This window comes from Rhinolophus sinicus, linkage group LG05 (genome assembly GCF_036562045.2).
Source record: "Rhinolophus sinicus isolate RSC01 linkage group LG05, ASM3656204v1, whole genome shotgun sequence".
In the NCBI taxonomy this organism is placed as follows: domain Eukaryota; kingdom Metazoa; phylum Chordata; class Mammalia; order Chiroptera; family Rhinolophidae; genus Rhinolophus; species Rhinolophus sinicus.
In genome coordinates this window covers 150676522-150701785 of record NC_133755.1, presented here as the reverse complement: position 1 = coordinate 150701785, position 25264 = coordinate 150676522, and the positions used below count along the sequence as shown (strand labels likewise).

Below are 25264 nucleotides of genomic sequence, written 5' to 3'. Positions count from 1 at the left end.
TAGGAGTATGGTGTCTTGTAAAGGAAGATTTGTAGGAAGACAGGCCAGAGCCTCAATTCTGGCACCACTGTGCATTGGTTATGAAAAGTTAAGCCACTTCTTCAGCTTCTGGGCAACTCAGTTTTCTCATCTGAAATGTGTGATTATGAATATTTTACAGGGAAGTTGGGAGAATTAAAATAAGGTAAGATATGCAACAGTATATTTTGCCAGATATACTGATATACTGATGCCAGTATATCAGTCAGTTATAGCTTTTGTTTGTTTTTTTATAACTGCAAGACAAGAGCTTTGTGTACTACACTACATTCCTTCCTTCTTGAAGAGTTTTCTTCATTTGGCTTCCAAGACACAACTATCTCTCATCCTTTTCCTACCTCACTGACTGCTTCTTCTTGATCTCCCAAACTCTAAATGTTGGGTTGCCCCAGGGCTTAGGCCATAGACATCTTTTTTCTTTATCCGCTCTTTCTCGTCAGGTAACATTAGCCAGTTTCACGGTTTTACAAACCATCTTATATGGTGATGACACAAAAATTTTACCTTGCCCCTGACCTTTAGATTATACCTTTTATTAGGATCTCTAATGGGTATCTCAACATGTCCTAAATGAAGCTTCTGATTCTTACCCTTCCCCACAACCTACTCTTCTTGCTGTTTTCACCAGCTCAGGAAGTAGTAACTAACTCCATCCTTCCAGTTGGTCAGACCAAAATTTGTGGCATCATCCCTTTTTTCTTTCTTTCATAACCTATGTTCAATCTGTCACAGACCATGTTGGTCCTACCTTCAAACTGTATCCAAAATTCAACATCTCACCACCTCCACTGCTCTTATCATGGACCAAACCCTGTAATTATGTTGGTAGTCTCCTAGTTGACCTCCCTACTTCTCCCCTGCCCCATATAGTCTCATCTCAATATCACACTCCTTCAGTGTGCTTGTCAACTAAATGCCCTTAAAAACTGGTACCTTTGACTGTTGATGGAATTAAGACAAAGTTGAGACAGACGCTGACTAACTTTTTGGGGAAGGGGGTTCTTCAGCTTTTAAGGAGGTTGTGATTTTATCCTGGGATTTTCACTCCCTAGCCCATTTATGTCTATTTCCGAAGTTCTTGGCTATGACTAGCCCCAAAGTCCTGCCAGCAGTTTTGTCATTCTTAATTCATTTCTCCCCTCCAAAGTACTTTCCTTGTTCCTCTGTTTTCCCACCTTGAAGTAGAGGTCCTTATCTTTTCCCCAACAAGACACTGAGTACCTACAGGGCAAGATTTTGGTGCAATATGGCTTAGCCCTCCTCCTCCAAACACACACAGGCTCTAGGCCCCTCTCCTGGAACTGCAACCTTTTTAAAAGTTTGATGGATTTCAGCGAATGGAGTTTAGCAAACAAATAATGAGTGCCTAGTAGGTGCCAAGCATTGTATCTACCATGGATGCATGGATGGTACCACGCTCAAGGGGCAGCCAGCAAGGCCAGGAAGGGGCAAGACAGGACAGGGGGGTCTGGGAAACCCAGGGTGAGAGAAGGAGGAAGAGAAATGAGAAGAAGGTCGGGGAGGGGGGAGGGGGGGAGGGGAGAGAGGGGGGCAGGGGACGAGGAGGGGGAGGGGGGACAGGGAGGAGCTTCAGGTGGCCGCGCGGCCTGCTCCGCCCTGTCCGGATCTGTGGCCACATGGCTTCGGCCTCTGCTGCGGCCGCGTCGGGCCGCGGGGCCCGGAACCTGCTGCAGTTTCTGCGGCTGGTGGGACAGCTTAAGGTGAGAGGGCGACGGCGGGGTGTCCGGGGCCGGGGCGGGCCGCATGGGGAGAGGCCTGTGCGGCCGCGGGGCTACGAGACTCCCCGCTCTCCGCTGGGCCTTCACCGCCCTCGGCATCCCCGGGGCTCGGGAGAGGAAACACCCGTGGGTGCTGTGGTGCGCCCGGACTGTAGGCGGAGGAAGCGAGCCGCGGTTACCGAGCGGCGGGGCTGCTAGGCCGACCCCAGGCCGGGTGGGTCTAAACCGCAGAGCATCCCGTGTCCGGAGGCGAGCACGGTGCTCGGCCAGGGGCCAGCCCAGGTGGCCGTTCCGGGGGTTCCTGGGGAGTCGCGGGCGCGGTGACGGCGGGACCCTCGGCCCTGGCCCGGGTCTGCCCTTTGGGAGTCACGACCCCGCAACGGGGCGGGTGGGGATGGGTTTCTGAGCAGCAGGTGGGAAGATCAGAACACACGGGTCCTGCAGATTTTAAGTGGGCTGCTCAAATCTGCCTCACACTTCCTTCCACAAGTAGCAGGACTTTGACATTACATTCCTCTGTGTGTGTGTGTATACTGTGCCTCTCCCTCCTCTGCCGCCCCTTAGTGATTTTGCAGAATTTCTCCACGTGCAAAGCAGATTATCTGTTTTATGCTGCTATCGCTAAAGTTTATGAAAGTCTTGAGAAATGGAGACTTCAGAGGAGAAAGGGCAGTCTCACGAGATCACGTTATGATCTGAATAAAAAGAAGAGGCATGATTGCTGGTAGCATGGAGCGGTTAGAAATGCCTTTATCCCTTCTGCTTCAGAACGTGGAAGTCTGTCACTTGTTCCAGTTCAGAGCTTTCACCACAGTATTTTCTACTTGTGTCTGTCTAATGGGGTTGTTTGAAGGCAAAACTTTCCAACTCTTGTAGTTCAGAAAATTAATCTACTATTTTGTTTTTATGTCTAAAGGACTTGCATGTTCTGTAATTTATATATCAGTAACAGAGTAACTTGACTTGGACTTTGGTATACTGGTGAATTATTCCTCCCCCTCTCTCTTTCTCATTCGCTGACTTCACTCGTTTAGTTGATTACAGATATCAATCATTTTGGTTAGTTAAGTGTTTTCTTAATATGTTCTGAAACCATTACCCTATTTCTGTCCCTTATTCCCTGGACTTACGTTGAAGAGCATAGCAAGTAGTTAAAATATTTATTTTTATAAACTTCTTTTTGTGCTTCATTTTTTCAGAGAGTCCCACGGACTGGCTGGGTGTATAGAAATGTTGAGAGGCCAGAGAGTGTATCAGATCACATGTACAGGATGGCAGTTATGGCTCTGGTGACCAAAGATGACCATCTGAACAAAGACCGGTAAGCTGGGAACTTTGGTGCTTGGTAGGGTCTCTGGTCTATGATGATGCACTGCTTTTCATGACTGAGGCCTGTGTCAAATTCTTGTAGATTAGTTTCATATATCAAGAAACAGTATTGGAGGCAAACCATAGAGATTTAGGATGTGGGAAGGGGAATGACGTGTGTTGATTGCTTCTGTTATTAATTGTACTCTGGGTTTTCTCTTGGCAAGTGAAAGAGCCTGCCTTGGTCTTAAGGCAACGTAAGTGTGGTATGAGGGTTTCAAGGGCCTTTGCAGGTGAGTGTGTTATATGTAAAATTCTATGATTGTATTAGTACACTGTGTGCTTTTATCTAGCCCCTTTTAATGAATAGTAGCACCCACCTGTGAGGTGACATTTTGCAATGATATGTACAAGATGTAACTGAGAAAGAGATATCCTCTCTTCCTTTGGTCAATCGACCGTGTTTAGAATGCTTTTTGAGCACAGGTCAAAGTTTCCTAGCAATATAAGACAGTAAATAAATCCCAAATGAATGACACAGGCCCAAAGTGGCTTCTATAAAAAGCGCAAAATAAGTTACGTTAGAAACTTAGCATGATGTTCTAACAGGAGAGATCACCTGTTCTTGGGTGATCTTACTGGAGGTGATAGAATCCGAGATGAGCTCAGAAGGGTTGATTAGGCAGAGAAGTAGAAGAAGGCACAGCACGCAGAGGGAAGGGCATAGAAACCAAAGCCCTGATGGCAGGAAAATACATTGAAAATGATAGGTAAATCAATTTAATTGCATCAAAGGTTGTTTAGGGAGTCTGAGAATCCCTGTACCCTGTAGATAATGTGGAGCTGAGATTTGTGCCATAAGTACACGTGTCGAATGGAGATAAACCTGAGTAGTCGGTGATTTGAAGTGGATGAGAGAGAGACTAGGTGGGGAAACCTAAGAGGAGTAGGTTAGGCCTGTACTGTCTTGGTAATAGTAGGAATATGAAACAACCTGGCCCTCTGGGGCGTTTATCTCATGACCCGCCTTCATTGATTTTGATGATGATTATCCTAATTATGAATCATTATCACTAAGAATCATAGCCATTTTTTGAATGATCAACATGTGCCAGGAACTTAAATTATCAAATTTAATTTTCATACTAACCTTATGAAGTATATTCTTTTTTATATAGATGATAAAATGAAGGCTGAGAAAACTTAGCATTTAAAGAAATTACGTAACGTGGCAAAGGTCACACAGCTAATAAAATGTTTCCTGGATTTAGCCCCCATCTGTCCAACTCTGTTCATTTCTCTAGAAAGGGCCTCATTTTGACATCTAACTATTTTATTGAGGAAATAATTATTTCTGAATTTTGTATCAGTAAGTAAATGCTATAACCTGATTATCTCCTAGCTTTGTAATCTGAACTTATCAGTCTTTTAAAGTGATATTTGAGAAAGCAGCCATTTTAAAATAAAACACAGGCTAACAATTTCCCCTGCACTCTCATGTATTGTGTTGAATATTATCTAGCAGTTTTGATTCAGAACTTTTGAAGGTTGGTAGAATATAATTACTTTAGAGAAGAAATTTGTAGTGAATATAATTCTGTGTAATTATTCACCATTTCTTGCCTGGTCAGATGTGTACGCCTAGCCCTGGTTCACGATATGGCAGAATGCATCGTTGGGGACATAGCACCAGCAGATAACATCCCCAAAGAAGAAAAACATAGGCGAGAAGAGGTCAGTGTTGACTCTTGACTGTCCAGGAGACCACCAGAAAAACCTGTTGCTGAAGCAAAGCTAAGTTTATCAGATCTGTTGGAGTCAGCGCACCACTTTGACAGTCTCAGTGTCTCAGGAAGGGAAGGTCAGGGGAGGCTGTTTATAGAGTTTTAGGGTCTGGGGTGGAGGGTGTTTAGGTGGATCTTAGAAGATGGGTAACTGGCTGAGACTGCATAGAGTTAGAACACGGTAGCTTTGGGGTGGTGGCACTGGGGAGGCAAAGTCTTAAAGAGACTCTCGAAAAGTAAGCCCTTAGTGTTTCCTCTATTTTGGGTGGTTTGCTATCTTATCTTCCAGAAGCAGGGATTTCCTGGAACGAGAATGAATTGGTTTTTGCTTATCCTCAACCTTATTTAACACACGAACAGGAAAGTATGCCTGCTCTCAGGGAGGGGAAACTGTGTTGGTGTCAGTTCTCATTAGTATGTGGGCATAGATAGCACGGCTTTCATTAGAACAATGGAGATAGCTGGAACTTGGCGGAATTCTCCATGTGAGTTATGCTCTTTGGAGAAAATTTCTATGTATTATAATTATAATCATTTTTATAATATCATTTGGTGAATTTTAAATTAGTCATTTAGTGGTCAGAAGTAAAGAAAAATATTTATGTTAGTAAGGAATGAACAGCATCAGTAAAATATTAAATCTGTTACCAATTTGGCCTCTAAACCCAGAGGCCAGGACCAAAGAGGAAAACATATTTGAAGGAGAGGCTGGAAAATCCAGGAAGACTTTTTTTTTTTTTTAAATAATGCTAAATGGCTGGTTCTCAATTCAGGGATTATTGCAAGCTACTTTTATTATAGGCCAGAGATCCTAAATTGTTAAGTGGACACATCCTTTATCAAGATGGTTTAACAGGGCAGATGGCCTTAAATAGCTGTTCTCAGACCAGCAGCATTTTTGCCTTTCTAGAGGCAAGAAAATCCACAAGGAATCCCAATTTAGGAGATCCAACACATTCTAAATTATGGGAATAAGAGGAATAGTGTAAGGAATGTGTTCTTCCAAAATGCAAGCCCAGAATACAGGCTCAGCATCATGACAGCCTGTAAAAAGGGAGGAAACTAAGGAAATGTTTCTCTGTAGTTTAGACTGTCGTCGTGGGGTGATCACTTCGTAAAGTATATAAATATCTAATCACTATGTCGTACACCTGAAACTAATACACTATTGTATGTCAACTATACCTGAAAACTAAATTAAAAAGAAAAAAATCTAAAAAGATTAAAAGCCATTCTTACAAAAAAATAAAAAAAAAATTCCTTGCTTGATTGACAGAATTAATTTAAAAAGAAACTAATTAGCTCAAGATACTGAGTTACAGAAAGGAATTAGCCCTGAACCAGAGGATGATGCTATGACATAGAGGAAAAGAAGGGGAAAAACCTCCTCAATTATACAGCTCAGTTCAGGATATATGATAGTTTTGTTTGGTGGTAAATCTGGACATTGTGGAGGAGAAACCATATACTGAAGTACCAGTGGGTAATGAAAGACCTTCAAGTGACACAGAGGAAGAAGAAAAGACAAGCTGTCCCTATGTAGGTATATAGTGAATATGAAGCTTACCCCACAAAGAAGCAAGTCAGAAGTTTCTGAAGAAAAAAGAGTCAGTAGGAAGGATCTCCAACCACTGGAGGTGAAGGACCTACCACTGTCCTGACGAGCTGAGTCCTGGTCCCCATGGAGGGGCAGAGAGGGGACCGGAACCATCAGAGAGTGTTGTCGTTTTCCCAGGCATGTATCCTGGTGATGATGAAAAACGTTCCTGGCCTCATTAATCCTACTGGATGCTGCCCACTCCTCCTGATTCACAGGATAATTAATAACTTAATCAGAAGGGACAGAGGGAAACATCTTAGAGAGCCACAAGGTCTTGGATAAGAAACCAAAGGCTTGGTGAGTGCTGATATTAAATCCTGCTGCTGGCTAGGATTTGGGAACAGAGAAAGTTTTGGGAGGTGAACCATTCTTTATGCAGAGGGTGTTTATGAGTAAGATACGGATGTCTGATTCATGCATTCAGATAATTAAATGAGGGTTTCTTGGCTGAGGTGGGATGCACATAATGAGAACCGGAAGCATCATTTGCCCAGAGGCTGGCTGACGACTTCAGGAAGGCTTTCAGCTGAAGGAGGAGGGAGGAAAAGCACTTGATAAAACCTGGAAGACTGGCTGTTTTGGAGGAGAACAGGTGTTAGGATGAAATGGAGGATGAAAGCATAGAAGGGAAAATTTAGGGTCCAAAAGCAGTACTTGTAGTGTGATCCCCCTCCTACACAGGATAAAACATACTTTATATTACGTACAACCTGAGTTTGTAAAGGATGCCTGGTCGAGATCATCAGGAACTGGTGGGATGGAACTTGAGGCTGGAATACAGCAGTGGCAGGTTATTATATTGCTTTGCAAAGGGAAAAATGTACTAAGATGGAAGGAGAGTCAGGGTATGTATGTATCTGTGAGGGTTCAAGTTGCAAGAACCGAGAGAGTAAAAGAAGAACCAAACTTTGTTATGAGCTTGAACCTGGCAAGATGGAGAAAAGGAGAAATACAGCGAACATTTTACAGATTGCTTAGTATGTGCCAGATAACAAACATTTCATATACATTACCTGTGACATCCACACAGCAGTGCTTCCAGGTTGGTAGCATTACTAACCTCATTTCCCAGATGAGAAACCTGAAGGACAGGAAGGTGAAGGAACTTGTTCAGGGTTCCACAGCTGGTAAATGATGAGCCAGTTTCAAACCCCATCTGAATCTATAGTGTGTAACTAACTCCTGCCCTGTGCGGCCTCCCCAGTGATGTCTGAACGATGACAAATGCTTTCTGGGTGCTTGTCGCATAACTGACACAAGACGTTTGCTGAAAGCTTCATTCAGCTCAGGACTTGAGGCATATTCTTGACAGGCTTTGCTAATAGGAAGAAGCTAGGGAAATTATCACTTTAAATCTAGGTGTGAAAAAGGCAAAACAAGTATAGAAGTGAGAGTGGCAAGACTCACCCTCAGGAAGGGAAAGTCTGGCATCTTCAGATGGACCTCAGCAAAGTCGGTTCAGAAAGTTCATGGAAAAAGGTGGGCAGGCATCTGTGGCATATGCTGCCAAACAAGGAATCTTGACTACCTGAGAGGTCTCAAAATGCAATTCTGATTGTATCGTAACAAATGATATCATGGTGTTTAGATCCAGAAAATTGTTGCTCAGTTTCTGGAAGAGAGTAACAACAGTGATCTGTTCTGGGTGTTTTTTTTTTTGTTTTTTTTTAATGGACATGATAATTTTAGTTAACAGGAAGCTTATTAATAAGTCAGTAATTGGATGTGATCTCCAAAAAGCCAGTTCAGTCTTAGGTTGCATTTATAGAATTATAGTGTCCAATATGAGGAGGCTATGGTTTCATTCTGTTCTGCTGTGATCAGACCACACATCAGTAGCTACATTCAGTGCTGGGTACATCCCTGAAATGGAATAAAAAAATCACTGTCAAAGCAGGACTTTTATGTTTGTGTTCTAAAAGTTTAGATTTTGACATGCCCATACATATATGTTATTCATTTTATTCTTTTCAAACAAAAGCAATGGACAAACTTGTGTTTTGGAATAGTGGAAAGAAAGGTGAACTATTTATGAAGACAGCTTTAATTTTTGAAAATGCAAAGTATTTTCTCAAGTATTTCACCAAGATTTATGACAAAGAAACAAGGGAGATGCAGGTACAAAATCACCTAAATTTCCTACGTCTAACGGTGGTATGATGCTGTAAGCCATTCCAGATGGTGAAGTTATACGTGCAAGAGCAGATTGTGGACACTGGCAAATACGTTTTGCTCTTGAAGTGGTTGTGTTCTATAACATGTTTTCCTCGCAATAATAAATAAATATACACACAGATACCCATTTTTATTTTTGTTGATTTTCCCCAGTTCACTTTTTGATTTTATATAAGATCTTTGCCACTTTTATATAACCACTTTGTCAAAAGCGATTTTTACAACTGTATTCTTAAGGACCCTAACCTCTGGTTAGAACTGAAGCAGATTAAGAGTTGTAGAATGAAGATGGTCAAGGGATTTGAAGCCATTTGAGAGTAACTTGCCACAGACCTTATCCCCTCAAAATAGAATATTTTAGGGCACCAGACCAATACAGAAATGAAGGAAGTGATGGGAAGGAGGGTGGCTCCTGGAACGTCAGAGATGAGAAACAAGTACCAAACACCCTCCACTCCCTCATTCTCGCTTACCCGCTTCTCTTAGGGTTTTGCTCTTGCAGGTTTCTACTTTTGGCTTCTCTCCCAGCCTCTGCTGGACAGATCATGCAGATGGCTCCCGAGTGACTGGTTTACGATACATGGCTATTCCTTGGACCAATCACTGGCCACAAGAGATCCTGGCCCCTGGATCACTGCACACCTGTTTGAGCTTGTGTTTGTGTGAGAGGGAGGAAAACACGAGATACGGGGTTAGGTACAGTGGAAGAACTACAGGGACATTTTTCAGCTTGATAGAAGAAGGTACTTGCTGTCAGTGCTACCGAAAGCCCATTTGGCAGTGTCTTGAGGTGCTAGGTTCCCACCACCAGACATGTTTGTGGCGGGAGGGCAAGAAGTGTTCAGTGATACTGTTGAAGGGTTCAGATGCTACATGGATGGTTTGGCTAATTACCCTTTAGCATCCCTTTTCAGCCTGTGAGTCTATGAGCCTACAAGATGCTGTCATGTAATTTCCTTTATGTTAATGACAGCTGCTCATTTGTGTGGTGCTTTACATTTTGCAATAAAAACATTAATGATAGAAAATGAAAATAGAGTACAAAACATTTCTTTGAGCTTGGTAATTCAAAGTTGTTTTCCTATTCTCCCCACTCTCGGGTTTGTTTTGAACTCTAGTACGTAAGATTATGATTGAAATGTATGTGGGCATCTTGTGACTTATCCACAAGACGTAAAATCCTTTGCCTCATTTCTGATATTTGTATAACCATCTCACACCTTCTTTTTGTCCTTTTCCGTGTGTGGTGTGCTGCAGGCTCAGTGATGAGCTTCACTTATTTACTTGACACTTATTTACTTAATGTACACAGTTGCCCTTTTTGTAAGCCATAAATATCATCCAGTATTCTGCTGCCCCTTTGGAAGTTATTTGTAAGAGTTTGAGCCCTTTACTTAGCTTCGTATATGTATTGTTAACTTAGATGAATGCGAACATGATTAAAATAATGATTTGATATTTCAGGAAGCTATGAAGCAGCTGACCCAGCTTCTCTCAAAGGATCTTGGAAAGGAGCTCTATGAACTTTGGGAAGTAAGTCTATATATGATGGGTTGCTTTTTATTTATTGTAACTGAATTTATATGCCTTATCAATGTTTTAGTTAATTCATATTATCTTAACAAGCTGTCTCTAACTTACCATTTTCTGGTTTCTGTCTGTTTCTCACCTTTCAGCTGCTGTAGGAATTTCTCATGAGTAATCGAAATTTTTCTTCCCTCCAATTTCCCCGTTTCCCTTCTCATCATAATGCCTGGTATTGATCTTGACTCACAGCCCCTGGATTTCCTGATGCATTGCTCTCACCTCCAACCCTGACAATACCTTAATTTCGAACTTCTCGCTTCCAGAATTATAAGACAATAAATTTTTTTGCTTAAGCCACCCATTTTGTGGTACTTTTTACAGCAGCCCTAGGAAACTAACTCATTTCTCTCGCTCTCGCTCTCGCTCTCGCTCTCGCTCTCGCTCTCGCTCTCCTCTCTTCTCTCTCTTCTCTCTCTCTCTCTCTTCTTTCTCTGATACCACTGGTATTGTGCAATGGATACTTTATTATAGTCTTACCTGTTTTTTAAATTGTTTCTGTATTTTGTCTCTATGGCTCTTTACTATATCTGTTGGAATTTTATAAAGTTAAAACTGAAAGAAAACCCATTTCCAACTCCTTTATTTTATGGATAAGAAGACTAAGGGCTGAAGTGCCTTACCTTGCCCAAGGTCTCTTAGCTAGTGGGTGACAAAGCTCGGCCACAAGCCCATCTCCCTAGTTCAGCATTTTCTTTATGTCATTATGCTGTATGTTGGTTAATTGAACAAGCATTTATAGTTCTAGTGTACTCATGATACTGTGTCAGCTACTTATTAGTAAGAGACTCTTAGATTCCAAGGGCTGTTGTAACAAGTTACCACAAACTTGGATGGCTTAAAACAACAGAAGTGTATGGTCTCACAGTTCTGGAGGCTACAAATCCAAAATCAAGGTGTCGGCAGGGCCATGCTCTCTGAAATCTCTAGAGGAGGATCCTTTCCTTGCCTCTCCCTATCTTTTGATGAAAGTCTCTTTTAGCTTTGGCATTCCTTGTCCTGTAGACACATTGCTCCAATCTCTGACTCCATAGTCAGATGGTGTTCGCCCTGTGTCCAAATCTGTACCCAAATTTCCCTCTTATAAGGACACCAGTCATTGGATTAGGGTCCATCCTAATCCACTATGAATTTATCTTCATTTCATTACAACTGCAAAGGCCCTATTTACAAATAAGTTTGCATTCGTAGGTTCTACGTAGACATGAATTTTGAGGGAACACTATTCAACCCGGTACGCTGTCTTACATTAACTTAAGCATTTTTATAATTCATGTCCAATATTCAGTATCAGATTTGGTTCAAATACTGGTTCCTCTGTTTACTAGCTGTGCAATCTTGGGATATTTTAATGAACCTCTCTGTACCTTAATTTCCTTATCTACAAAATGGCAATAATAATAGTATACTTGTCTTACAGAGTCATATGGCAATCAACTTAATTAGCATATGTAAAGCACGTAGAATATTGCCGGATGCATAGTAAGCTCTATTTTTCTTGTCTCCAATTTATATGTTCTGATTTTGGTTTAAGAAAATAAGGTCTTTCCATACCCATGGAACTTAGAATAGTACTAATAGAAAATGCCAGTTGATTGATTTCTGAAATGTTATTCACAGCTATTCACCACTATAAATAGCTATCAGCCCAGAGGGTCACATCTGTTTAAAGCAATTAAACATCCTTGATTATAATTTATCTCTCGCCATAGAAGTGTGAAATCAAATTGCAGCAAGGCGAGAGGAAACATTTTCATTTTTTTTCTCAAATTACCACAGAAAGAGGCCTATCCCATCACCTGCATTTCACTTTGAAGAAATAAATACCCCTTTGCATCCCTGGGCATAGCAGGAGTTGCTCCCCCTACCCCCCTGTGCCCAATGCCTGGCACACCCACCTGCCCTTGCACTGCCCCCCCCCCCATTTTTCCTCCACATTATCTGAAGTTCAGTCAGCTGGAGATGCAGTCAGGTTCACAAGAACTCTTTAAAACCTGTCTCCCTGTTCTATCCTTTGAAGTACAGGTACAGTATGTTATTGTAGAGTTTAATGCAGAGCAACAGGATGCTGGGTCCTGGTGGGAGAGTTACTAGGAGGAGGGAGAGCGGAGGATGCAAGAGATGAACTTCATATACATGTCAACGTTAGTCAGGGCCAGCCTTTCCCCAAGGGAGAGGGAAGAAAGTTTTCATCTTCCTCTCCTTTGCTCCCCTTTTCGCTTTAGTCCTCCATTTTCAGGACCTAGAACCTGCACCTCTTTCCTGCTTGAACTCCTGGCCCTTCTGTTGCTCTCCAAAACCCCAATCGGAGTCATGTCTGTCATCTGTCTCCCTCGCCCACCTGATGGCGGCAGAGTGCTGATGGAGGGACCCTCCCATCCCCCACTTAGGAACTGGAGTCACCACCCCTCAAGGCTTCCGAGCTCTGCTGAGCCTCAGAGCTGCCGCACCTCCTCAGTGGCACCCAGTCACCTCTTTCTCTGGCTCAGCAACTGTCTCCTTGTTCAACCACCTACTTTGCCATTTCTCCCCCAACTTTATAGCAAGTAATCTTCCTTCTTTTGTCTAGACATGCTGTCAGATGGGAACTTTTTGAGCTTTTCGTGAGTCTTGTAAATATGTTCGCACAACCCGATTTTGAAGATTTTGAAATAAATCTCCTTGGATGCCACATTCCCCTTGTTCTCTTCATTGTCCACACTCCCCGTTTCCTCATAGCCCACCAGTGTGACTTAGCCTCACCACGCCCTGCTCTTGCCAAGGTCACGGTCTCCTCTGTGTGACTCCATCTAGCAAGCCCTTCTCTGCCACGTGCCACTCAACACCTTGGCTTCACAGGTGATGTTGCCACTCGTTATGGACGTTCTCTCATCCCTCAGGCCTGTGACATTGCTCCCTCCTGGTTTTCTTTGCACCTTTCTGGCTGTTCCTTCTTCACGTGCTCCGCTTCCTTGGCCCATCTCTTCAGAACCTTGTTCCTCTTCTAGGGCGGTGTCCTAGGCCACCATCTCTTTTCTACACACTTCTTGTAGGCTTCAGGGACCACGTGCTGATCATTCCATGCGTTCTTCCGGAAAATCTTCCTCCTACGCTCCAGACTCATGAATCCAACAGCTCCACCTCAATAGCCACAGGAGCTATTAACAGGTTCATGCCCCACTCATTGTGGCCGTTTTTATTATTTTAAATCCTTTTCTTGAAAAGTAAAACACATACACTCACACAAAAAATAATGTATAGCATAGGGAATTCTTAAAAGGATAACTTCCTTATAACTACCATCCAAGTCAAGATTTGGCACTTTTGCTGTTTTTTCCCAGCAGCACTTTCTTATCCCCTGACCCCACGTAATCCTTCCCTTTCTCCAGAAGTAATCACTACCCTGATTTTCATAGTGATCACTTGAATTTATGGTTTTATCACCCAAGTGCTCCTCCCTAGATATTTTAGTTTGATCTTGCCCATTTTTGTAAAGCTTAATATGTCTTTTAAATGTCTTTTAATGTACAGTCTCTACCACCCACCCCAGCCCTCTCTTTTTCTTACAAGTTATCTGTTGAAGAGTCCAGACCATTCAGCCTATAAAGCTTCCCATTCTCTGGGTTTGGCCAGTTGTACACTCATGATGCAGTTCGTGTTTCTCTGTCCTTTTATTTTCTGCAGATTTGCAGCTGCATCCAGAGGCTGGATCAGGCTCAGGTTGTCCTTTTGGCAAAACTCGAGGTGGTGTCGGATTCTTTCATCATGAGGCTCAGAATGTCTGAGTTTTCTTGATCCTATATCCCTTAATCCTTTGGGGTTGTAAAATGGTAATCTAATGTTTTTATTTTGTGTTCATTTTGTAGCTGAAATGATTTTATTACCAGATGCTTCTTTCTCATCTACTCTTTGTTTACAGTTCATACTGGAAAGGTGTGAAAATGCTTGACTTTGACAGCTTCTTTGATAGCAGGAGTGCAGCATGTTCCAGCTTCATTCATCTTGACCATGCTCTGGCCAGACCTCCTGTTTTGTTTTTTATTTATTTTTAAATAGAAACTTTTATTTCAAGACCACAAGATGGACACTAGGGATGCTCCTTGCTATTAAGTTGGTTATTGTTTCTATACTTTTTAGTGAACAGAGCTAGCAGATATACCTCTATATATCTGTATATATCTATGTACCTATATCTATATATCTATGTGGATATAGATATATAGATATCTATGTATATGCATATAGCTATATACTATATATCTCATAAGTTCATAGTGATATTTCAAGTTCAGCACTACACAATTTTTACTTAACCTCTTATATATTATGTCGCATATCCTTTCTTTTATACCAGGAATCCTCGCTATAGGCTTTATCCCTTTTTACACATGTGCCTACTTAAGAATAATAATTGTATATACTACCATCGTCAATTCTGATTATTGAGAACAATTTAAAAAATTGTTTTATCTGTGCTCTGTCCATTCTCCCCCTATTTTTTTTTTTCCGGTTGTACTATATCTACATTGTCAATACATTTAACCATTACATACCGTAACCTTTCTCTTTTAAACCTCATTTAATCTTAGTTCTATAAGTACCTGTGTAGTGATGCTCAGCACCAGTCCTTAATGTTAGTCGCTGCCCAGTCATTCTGGTTTTCTGGAACTTGTTGTCTGGTAGGTTCTTCAAGAAAGGCTCACAGGAATAATATTCTCTAAATCTTGAATGTTTTTAAAAGTTCCTCTTCATTCTTTATACTTGAAGGTCAGTTTCGCTTGATATAAAATCCTGGGCTTCCAGTTGCGTTCCTTGAATATCTTAAATATGTTACTTCCATTTCCTTGTTTTCAAGCATTGTTGTCAAACTCTGATCATAATTTTACTTTCCTTACATATCAGATGCTCTTTTTGCATAGGTGTCTAAAGGAGTTTTTAAAGATTATTTTATTAGAATATTTCTTTGTGTTGGATATTCTGGGTTAATTATTTAGATTATTTTTTTTAGATAATTTTATTGGAGTGTGTCTTTGTGTTGGTTATTTGGGGTTAATATCCATTTTTAATATATACTTCCAAATTTTTTTTAATTTCAAGAAAAATTTCATGAATACAATTTTTGCTTTTGTCTTCGTTGGTTCATCTTTGCCTGTCTTCAGTATTTGTTACCTTTCAAATCTTTTATTATCTTCTTCATTTATTTTTGACTTTTAAACTTAACCTGCTTTTGAATGTCTGTTTTTTGTAAGGCGTTGTTTATCATGTTTAATTATCCGTGTTCTTTATTGCTTAATCTTCATTTCTAAAATGACTTTTTCTTTTATAGCTAATTGATTTTATGTTGCTCTTTTATCTTATTTTCTTAATATCTGTTAGTTCTTTTTGAAATACGTAGTTTGTTGTAGATTTGATCCTTTTAAAAAAAGATTGGGAATGTGTTTCTGATGTCAATTGTGTGTAAAGATGTTATTTTGTTCCCTATTCTCTGTCTTATGGTAAATCCATATGGAATCTGACCTCTGTGCTTTTCTTGTTGCTCATTTTGATACATATTAGTTTTACTGAACTTTGGGAAGGACACTGGTTCAGACAGCTTTTTTAACTTCACAGAGCTTCCTCCTCTGTTTTTTGTTTGTTTTGTTTTAATGTAGTGTTAAAAACATGGTGGCTTGCTTTCAGAGATTTCCTGACTTTGTGCCCCTTCCCCACTTTTATCTGGATCTTTTGTTTATTTCTATTGTCCATATCCCACTCAATTTTGATTCCATCCCTAGAATTTTCTCTTCGTGTGGCGCCCTGTCCTGGCAGGGAGCCCCAGCAGGCCAGACTGGCGAATTCACCAGAGCTGGCCTTAAATCAGCTGCTGTTGGAGTGGACAAAATCCCTCCAGTGTTTTCCTCTGTTCTTAAAATGTGATAATTCAATGAACACGTGTCGGCTCTTTGGAGATTCTCCTGTTCTTCAGTCCATCAGATGCCCTGTTGCTCCCCCTGGCTTCCTGACAGACGCTGGTTGCACGCAGGGCTTATGGCTGGAAGTGGTTTGTCCCCACTCATGTATATTTTGCGATTCATGGTAATGTTATATCCCTCAGTATTGTTATAAATGTTATCCACACAGGTTTTGGTTTTGCTATTTCTTGGTTCTCTCAAGGGTCTTTTTGTTTGTTTGTTTTGTGTGTTTTTTTGTTAGCTTCTGTTTTGCTCCCTATTGAATTACCCAAGCCAGAAACTAGGGAGTCACTTTTGACTCTCCCTTTAATTCCCTTTCACATTTTCGTTTGCTTCTTTATCCTTAACATTTCTCAAATCTGCCCCCTTTCCCCCATCTTCATTGCCACCCTCTTAGGTCAGACCAGATTCTCATAACTTCTCTGCTAGTGCTACAAAGTCTCAACCTGATTTTTCTGCTTCCAGTGTATCCATTTTCCACACTGCAACTAGAATGATGTTTCTGAAATACAAATCTGATCATGACAGTGACGTCCAGTCGCTGCAGGATAAGCTGAGACCCCGTAGCACAAGCCACAAGCGCATTCAGGAGCTGGCTCTTCCTTCACCTTCAGCCGCTTCTTGTTCCCCCTCCTCCCTTCAATACTTTGTCCTGCCAGTATTTGCAGTAAGTTCCCCAAAAATGCCGTGGCTCCTTTTACTTCTAGAGCTTTGTCTGCAGGGCTCTTCTCCCTGCTCTGCCTCCTTATTGGAAAATGAAATTGGGGAATCCCAGTATCATTTTTTGAGAGAAAAACCAGCAATTTAAAAGAAATATGTAATTTCACTAGAGTGTGTCATTTCCTACTGGTCTTGTAATCTTTTTTCTCACTTTCAACAGAGAAAAATCCTGGATTGCTATGCTTAGAGTATTCCATTTTTTGTTGTTTAATAATGAATTTAAATTTATTAACTATACATATATAACTATAATATAAATACACATTTAAATTAAATGAATTATTTCTAAGTGCCTTTGAAATAAAACAAAACGTATTTGGTTTCATACTAAAACTATTTCCCTGTACAATTTTAAGCTCTATCAAAATTCAAATAGTTGCTTTTTTAAGAATAAGACATTTAATAAAAACCCAAAAATCTTCAGTGATTCACATCCCATTATCCTGCCAAGAAAGCATGACAGGTTCATTATCTGAACACATCTGGGGTGGAATTACAAATGAGAACTTTGCAGGAAAACCAGTTGGGAACACTTTGGTCTTAATAGGAGAATGATTCTATACGGTATTAATTGGGGCTTGTGGTTGTGTGGCATGTGTCGTGCTGTAAGAAGCAGACTTCCTGTAGCTTCTTGTTTCAGATCTGCACTGAGGAGGGAGGGCAGTGGGAAGAGGAAAGGTAAAAAAGCTGCTCCTGTCCACTCCCTTCATCACCTCCCTGCTGCCAACACATGTGCACACAACACTGCATGAAGAATCCACAGATCCTGACTAGATCCTCAAGAGTCATAATTCAGAGACGTGATTAAATCCTTCCTATTTGGAAAGTAAGGACAGAGCTTCCTAGTGTAAAGTGATAACCACAATTACATGAGAAAGCTAGAAATTCACTTAAAAGGGAAAAGGAAACCTGAAATTACCGTATTTTGCCGTGTATAATGCTGTCCTGTGTATAATGCGCACCCACATTTTTGGCCAAACTTTCAGGGAAACGGAATTAGTACTACCCATGTATAATGCACATCCTTATTTTCCCTGACAAATTTGGGCAAAATAGTGCACATTATCTATGGCAAAATATGGTACATGGAGGAAGAAATAATTTGAGAAGCATGAGATGAAATATTAGCTTGAACTTAAAAAGATCCTACACCACTCAGGTGGATTAGAGAATAATGATCTTGAAATGAAGACAAGATACTGAACAGGAAGAAAAATGCTTGGAAGTGTCAATATGAACAAGTGAGACTTCCAAGCACCTGGAACATGTGAAACATGTGAAACTGAGCAGCACATCCTTCTTGTGTGGAGTGCTGATGTTAGCTGTAAAATTACAGGTGGAGCGTACCTGTGAGGGTCTGCATACCTGGAGAAATGTGGCCAATACAGGATGTGCTTTTAGCGGTGACTGATTTCAGGTTCCAGAATCGGAATTGCACCCTCTCATGCAGCCCTAATCATTCTGCTCTGATTGTCCCTTTACTTAGGAGTATGAGACCCAGTCTAGTGCAGAAGCCAAATTTGTGAAGCAGCTGGACCAATGCGAGATGATCCTTCAGGCCTCTGAATATGAAGACCTCGAGAACAAGCCTGGGCGACTGCAGGACTTCTATGATGGCACAGCAGGTACTCAATGCTACTTTTATTTCAGTTTGGCTTAATCCTAGTGTAGTGACTCACATTGCATTAGTGCACTGTTGTTACCCTCTTCTGACCCTTTCCTTCTGGAGCATCGAACAAAAACAATGGTGGGATTCATGGTGAGAAGTGGCCTGGCGCATGAGCGCACTGCCACGGTGCAGTCTGAGTGCCAGGTTCACATTCACACCTGCTGGCTGTGTGCCCCTGGGCAGTCTCCTGCCCTCTCTGTGCCCTCTTTGGAAAATGGAAATCATAGTATTTACCCTACTTCAGTCATAGGTTGGTTTTGAGATTTAAGAGCGATAATGGATGTGAAAGTGCAGTATAATCTGTAAGTGCTATATAGATGGAAGGTCATGTAAGCTGGAAGTAGAAATAGAGATTTAACACAAGAAAACCCCAAATGGCTCTAGTCACCATACCACTGTTATTACAGTGCTTCATAGCACAGATCTGGAGTCAAACTGCTTGTATTTGAATCCTGGTTCTGTCACCGAAAATCTCTGTAACTTGCAGTAGATTACTTAACCTAGCTCTTGGCCTTAGTTTCCTTATTCTTAAAATGCAGGTAATTACAGAATCTAGTGTTATTTGAGGAGATAGTGTGTTCATTTATGTGAAGTGCTTAGAATAATACCTGGCAATAAGCCTTAGCTAACTTCATTTTGATAGTTTCCAGAGTAAAGCGCGAAGTACCCTGTACTAGTGATGGCTGGTGTTCGTATTGTTCCCTGGAGTAAAACTCCATCTCTTTTCCCTGGGAGCCCTTCAGGCTTTGCTCAGCCTCCATCTTTCCTCAGGGTATGTTAGAGACAGTCTTTCTGGGACCTCTCAGGACCTCATGTGGCCTCACCAAATAGAGTAAGGTCCCAGCTCACAGACGATGGTCCAAAATACAGTTTGCATGATAATGATGTTGGTTTGATTTTCCTCCTCTCTCTTCCAGCCCCATTACCTCTACTCTAGACAAGGTCCTCATTATTTCTGTATTGGACTGTTGTTATAACCCCTAACTTAACCTGCCAGGCTCGCTAGTTCATCCTGCATGTCTCAGTGTTTTCCTCCTTTGTAGATATAGATGTGATCACATCTTTGTTTTAAAAACTCTTGCAGCTTTCCTTTTCCAAAAATAAATAAATAAATAAAGTAAAATCCTGACACTTTTGAGTGGCCTAAAACTCTCTGTAGTCTAAGGCCGCTCATCTCTCTGGTTTCCTCTCCTAATCCTCCCTCTCAAAATGAAGTGTTCCCTTCTTTTTGCCCAATCTGCACGTGGCCTAGAGATTGCCCTAGTGTTGTCACAGTCTGAATTGCGTTCTCCTTAATGATGTTCCTCGTTGGGTCTCTCCCCAAACCCCCACTTGCTTACCCCACCCTATAGTAAGCTATTTGATGGCCAAGACCAGCTATGTCTCGTCTGTCTTTGATACCAGTGGTACTCAGAGATGTTTGACTTAAGTTAAATGAGTAACGTTGTAAACCGGGGGTCAGTAAACTCTGGCCTATGAGCCAAATTAGCCTGCTGCTTATTTGTATAAATAAAGTTTTACTGAAACAGCCACCCTCATTCTTTATGAATTACCTATACTGCTTTTCTGCTAAGCAGCAGAGGTGAGTAGCTGGCAACACAGACCATATATAGTCATAGTTCACCACGCCTGAAGTATTTACTCCCCGGCTCTTGAGAGAAAAGGTTTGCTCACTATGTTCTAAGCAATGATTGAGTTCCATGCTAGCACGTTTCACCAATGGTATAACTAAAATACAAGTCCTGTTATGTGGTGCTTTGCATTTAACACTGTAACCTTTTATTTTGATACATTCACAATGAAAAATAGAAAATGAAGCATGAAAATAAGAGTATAATAAAAAATGTGGGAGCTGGAAAGGTCATCTAGCTTAAACTCCACATTTTACGGGTGAGGAAAAAACTTGAGCCTGGAAAGAGGGTGAGATGCCCATAGCTGAGTTGAGATTAAAATTCACTGCACTTTCCACTCTAGTGCATGACCTCTTTTAAAAAATTAATAAATACAAGTACTGTAACTGCTATAAGAAATGGTTTGTTATTGAAATAATGCTTGAAGAAAAAAAGAACAACACGAGTTTAATTAGAGACGAAGGTGTAGACTGCGACCAGTACGAGGGTTTTGAAGAGGACTTTCTTTGTTTGGTAACACTTCCATTTTTATTTCTCTAATTCAATCACAGCTTAGTGCTTTCTTTTTCTGTATTTTTTATGTGAAACCTTGTTTGTTGAGGAGCAATATGGAGGCCAGTGTGGCTGATGGGGGTGGATGAGAGGAGAGGGTGGGAGAGGAGCCCAGAGCAGTGGACTGAGGGCTGCAGGGCCTCACAGGCCAGCGCTGGACATTAGCTTGTGCTGAGTGAGATGGGGACCCCTGGGAGGAAGTGGGGCACAGGACTAATGTCACACGACTTGTGTTCTCAAAGGGTCACTTGTGCTGGAAACAGGGAGACCAGGTGGGGGCTATTGCCATATCCTAGTGAGAAAGACGGTGGTTTGGACCAGGGTGGTAGTGGTAGAACAAGTAAGAAGGGGTCAGATTCTGGCTATGTTTTGAATATAGAGTCGATGGGATTTTTGTGTTGCTTGTTTATAAAGAGAGTCCAAGGATTTTGGCTTGAGCAACTGGAAGAGTGGATTGCCACTAGATGGGGGAAGAGTGGGTTTGGGGGCAGAAATTCAGGGGTTCCCGAAAGCCAAGGGAAGAAAGTGTTTTAAGAGGGAAGGAGTGCTTATCAGATTGAGCAACGTGGAGCTACGTGGTGTCCTCAACAGGAGCAGTCGTGGTGATACGGTGATATAGTAACAGTCTAGCAGCATGGCCTTGACACGGAGGGGCAGAGGATGGCCTGGGATTAACGACGAGTGTGGAGCACAGGTCCAGACCTGGGCGGAGAATCTAGTGTGAGGGAAAAGAGCTACTGTGTCAGAGGCCTGTAGGGCAAGGACGAGCCACGTGTGAGTTAGGGCCAGAATGAAGGGAACATTCAGAGAGAGGCTGAGGATAGGGAATACGTGGACCAGAGTTAAATAGGAATGAACAGTAAGCAACACAAGGCACTGGTAAGAACAGACAGGGAAGAGGGTGGTTTTAACATGCCCGTGCCAGCCACCATCGACCTAACATAAGAGAGCTCGACCTTGTTGCCACCCAAGGCAGAATTCTAGGGATGACTGAGGAGCAGGCGACACAGCACAGTCAGCTGGTTTCAGGAGAGATGTTGGCAAGATACATGCTTGCGTTCCTGTTTGCATCCTGAAGAACCCCCTGGATCTTCCTTCTAGTCTTTTTATATGTAGGTGCTCTGTTCCTCCAATTAATTGCAGATTCAGAATAGGCAGAGATTGTTTTCAGCTCTCTGGGCTCCGTCCTACGTGAGTTTCCCTGTAGTTTCTGATAGAGGCATTCAGAGGCTGTCTGGTAAAGTGTCTCCTAGCTCTATTAATCGACAGTTCTTTGCTTGATGCTCATCATTTTGCACAGTGGCATGCGAGATGATGGCGAATAAGCTCTGGGTGGTTCCCTTCGGCTCCTCTCCAAATTGGAAGGACGGACCTGGAATTGTGGTCTTCTGTGTTAGAGTGAAGCATGGGCAAGATCATAGAATTGAGCCCCTGATGAACTGGAATGAAGCTGGAGAAATTGACATGTTCTCTTGTCCTTATCTGTTTCCTGTCTTCTTGTCTTGTAGGAAAATTCAGTCACCCTGAGATAGTCCAGCTTGTTTCTGAACTTGAGTCAGAAAGAAACGCTAACATAGCTGCCGCCACCAGTGAGCCGTGTTCCTGAGTTGGTCTCTGTATTGTTGCACTTCTGTAACAAACTTTTTTTTTTTTTTTTTCCATTTCATGGTACTGTGTTTTGCCACTGTTGGTCTGTTGATTTCCTCAGATGTGAATCTGTTTATTTTCAATTCCCTGGACTCCATCAAGAAACGTGATACAATTTGGACTATAAAAGAAGCTACGGTACCGGATGTGGTCTTGAAATGCGTGGATGAAGACTTGGGTGTGCGTGCCTTTTTATGAACTAAATTAAAAAAATTTAAAGACCTTAAACTTCGGAATATTTTTTGGAGATTTTAAATCATCTAATTTTGCATTAATACCCTACATCTACGAGGGCCAGATTCATTGAATGATAGAAAATTTAATTATGATTGCTTTTAAGAACAGATTATTCAGCTGACTTCATGAGAAGGATTCAGGAAAAAGGGCGTAATGCACTCTCTCCTCAGATGAAATGGAGCCAGAGTTTTCACTTTTTCTTGCTTTAGGCCCCTGATTATAGACTTGTAAACCTGCTAACAGGTTCCTTCCCTTCCCCTAACCCCCAATCCTTTTTGTCATTTGATGATATAAATTGGGGCATGCACTTTCAAATGCCACTTGTCTTCCTCTGTTTTTCCCTGTCTGATTTACAGATCTTCAGACCTTGGTTATAAGAACATCTATCACCAGGTAAGAAACTTATACTAATAAGAATATTGCTGGGGGCACTGGGCCTTCTATAGGGAACACACCAGAAAAGGTTTCTTCTCATTTCTCTTTCATAGGATAAGGAATATGCCCCCTTGCCATTAAATCCTGTACAATCATTGAAAGGCAAGGAAGGGGAAGGCTGTCTGTGCAAACCTGCTCAGTATTTTGGTGTGGAACATGATGACTCTCCCTTTAATGCAAATGTCATTTGCCATTTGAAGAAGGGCTTTCAGGCTGGCATAGTGAGAATTCTCGGCAGCGTTTCTTTGGAAACTGCAGTATCCATGGATACCCAATGTGCTGGAAGCAGGGCGCACAATCTCTTCAGCAGCAGCACACACGTGCACATCTAGCTAATCTGCACTGAAAAGAGCAGTGGCGGTCTGCATCCAAATGCTGCTGCATCATAGCAAGTCTGTAAACAGTGATAAATGGCTCAGGATCAGCAAAGTGTGATTATGGGAGATACGGTTAGTTGGAAAACAGAACTACATTACTCAGTATTTTGGAGACTTTTCTCCTGGCATGAAAACATGCACACAAAATAACCCCAGATAAGGTTCAAATATTTATAACCAAAAAATTTTCTGTGGCCCAGGAGTTTTATTTGGATTGTTTTGCCTTCTGTGGTTTTCATAAATTCACAGTGAAACTTTGGAAGCATCTACTGGGTCAGACTTAATATTGGTCACTTAATCATTATCCCAGTTTTCCATTTACCTACCAGGAAAGTGTTCCAACAGTTGTAACCCTTCCTTACTGAGGTAATACCTTTAAAACCAAGACTACCCAACTAACAACAATTGATTTAATTATTCTAATTGATGATGTGGCTTATTCACACACATCTTACGACAAAATGAAAAAAGACTACTCATGTCATGGCCATTCTATCACTCCCAGATCAGAGTGAATAATTAAATACCTTTTCAATTATTTTTGGTGATTGAATATAGTTTTTACAAAGCTGATGAATGAAGAATGGTTTCAAATAAACAGCTAAAATATATTTGAAGCTCTGAGGCATGAACACTAACTTTCTTGATTGTTTTTCTATCAAATTTTGATACTGTGATCTCAGAGTGTAAGACAGACTACCGTGTGCGGGAATTGGTGAATGAAGAGATTTGTTTACAGTACCATAACTGCTTTTTCTAATACATTGCAGTGTGCTCAGTGTGATCAAAAAGGTGGTGGTGGTGAGTTTACAAAAGGTGGCCATTTCAAATGCACCAGGCAAGAAGTACAGATTGGGCACGGAGAAATGAGTACACATACAGCAGTGGGTAAGCAACATGGTCACAAGCCAGAGGGACTGGGTTTGGCTTCAACCAACAGGCTGGAAGGATAAATCAGGGAGAACGCCAATGCTCCTACTGGCATGGTTTCTTTGTCCACATTTGTCCACTCTGGTGCAAGCTTACAGACGCATAGCTCTCTCAAAGTCCAGGCCACAGAGATTATGTGGCCCTGAACCAGCTTGATTTTTGGTTAGGTGTACAGATTGTCCTGCTCCATTAATTATAGAATTTTTTAGATTAGCTTTATTTCACATATATCCACTTCTATTTAATAACAAATTAAAAATGAACAAACATTACATATGCTATGGATTACATGGATTATAAATATATGTGATAAATGTAAATATATTTAAATTGTGTTTGAGTTAGTAGGACTAGTCTGCATTTAAAAAAATGCATATATAGGATGCATCTCTGCTACCTAGTAATAAATGTCCCATTTAGAAAAGAGAAGCATATGATGTAGAAGGTACACATTACTGCAGAAATCTGATTATATTAATGCTTTTTTCATTCATGTGAGCAATTTTATAAACTGGAAGGGGTTCCAGAACTCTGCTTGTCCCATTTTCTAGTTCCTGTATTCCCTTTGCAGATATCCCTTACCTACTTAGTACTCGTTAGCTGAGTTAACTACTATTTCTATATAAACTAGAGAGAATTTTAGAATTGAAGATTGTTTTAGCATCCTAAGGTAGCCACGTTTATAATTACTTACATTTCCTCTCTTCTGTTCATCAGATTAGCAGAAGTTGAGTTAAAATAACGTCTGCAGAGTCATAGCTACCACCTTTTAAGGTCATCAGTAGCCCTGAGGACTTAAATTAAAACTTCAAAGTCATCATTAAAATCAATTATTTTAATTGCTTAAATAGACATGTAATTGATGTAGGTGAGGGAGATCACAAGTAATTTGATGAAATTTGCAGGG

General features: G+C 41.3%; 1 protein-coding gene across 5 annotated transcripts; it reads left to right on the top strand.

Moving 5' to 3' along the window:
- The first annotated feature begins 1569 nt into the window (after positions 1 to 1569).
- HDDC2 (HD domain containing 2) lies at positions 1570 to 23879 on the top strand. 5 transcript variants are annotated; one of them, XM_074333537.1, is made up of 8 exons: positions 1570 to 1760; positions 2978 to 3099; positions 4718 to 4820; positions 10110 to 10178; positions 18366 to 18504; positions 22440 to 22558; positions 22972 to 23008; positions 23104 to 23879. In XM_074333537.1, exons 1-7 carry the CDS (start codon positions 1677 to 1679, stop codon positions 22990 to 22992), a joined length of 657 nt encoding a protein of 218 aa, XP_074189638.1. In that variant the 5' UTR covers positions 1570 to 1676; the 3' UTR covers positions 22993 to 23008; positions 23104 to 23879. The 5 variants fall into 5 exon arrangements, with proteins under 5 accessions (XP_074189638.1, XP_019585047.2, XP_074189639.1 ...); XM_074333538.1 differs by lacking the exon at positions 1570 to 1760 and adding an exon at positions 1950 to 2060 and having other exon boundaries at positions 22972 to 23879; XM_074333540.1 differs by lacking the exons at positions 1570 to 1760; positions 4718 to 4820 and adding exons at positions 2762 to 2837; positions 16625 to 16826 and having other exon boundaries at positions 22972 to 23879.
- The last annotated feature ends 1385 nt before the right edge of the window (positions 23880 to 25264 follow it).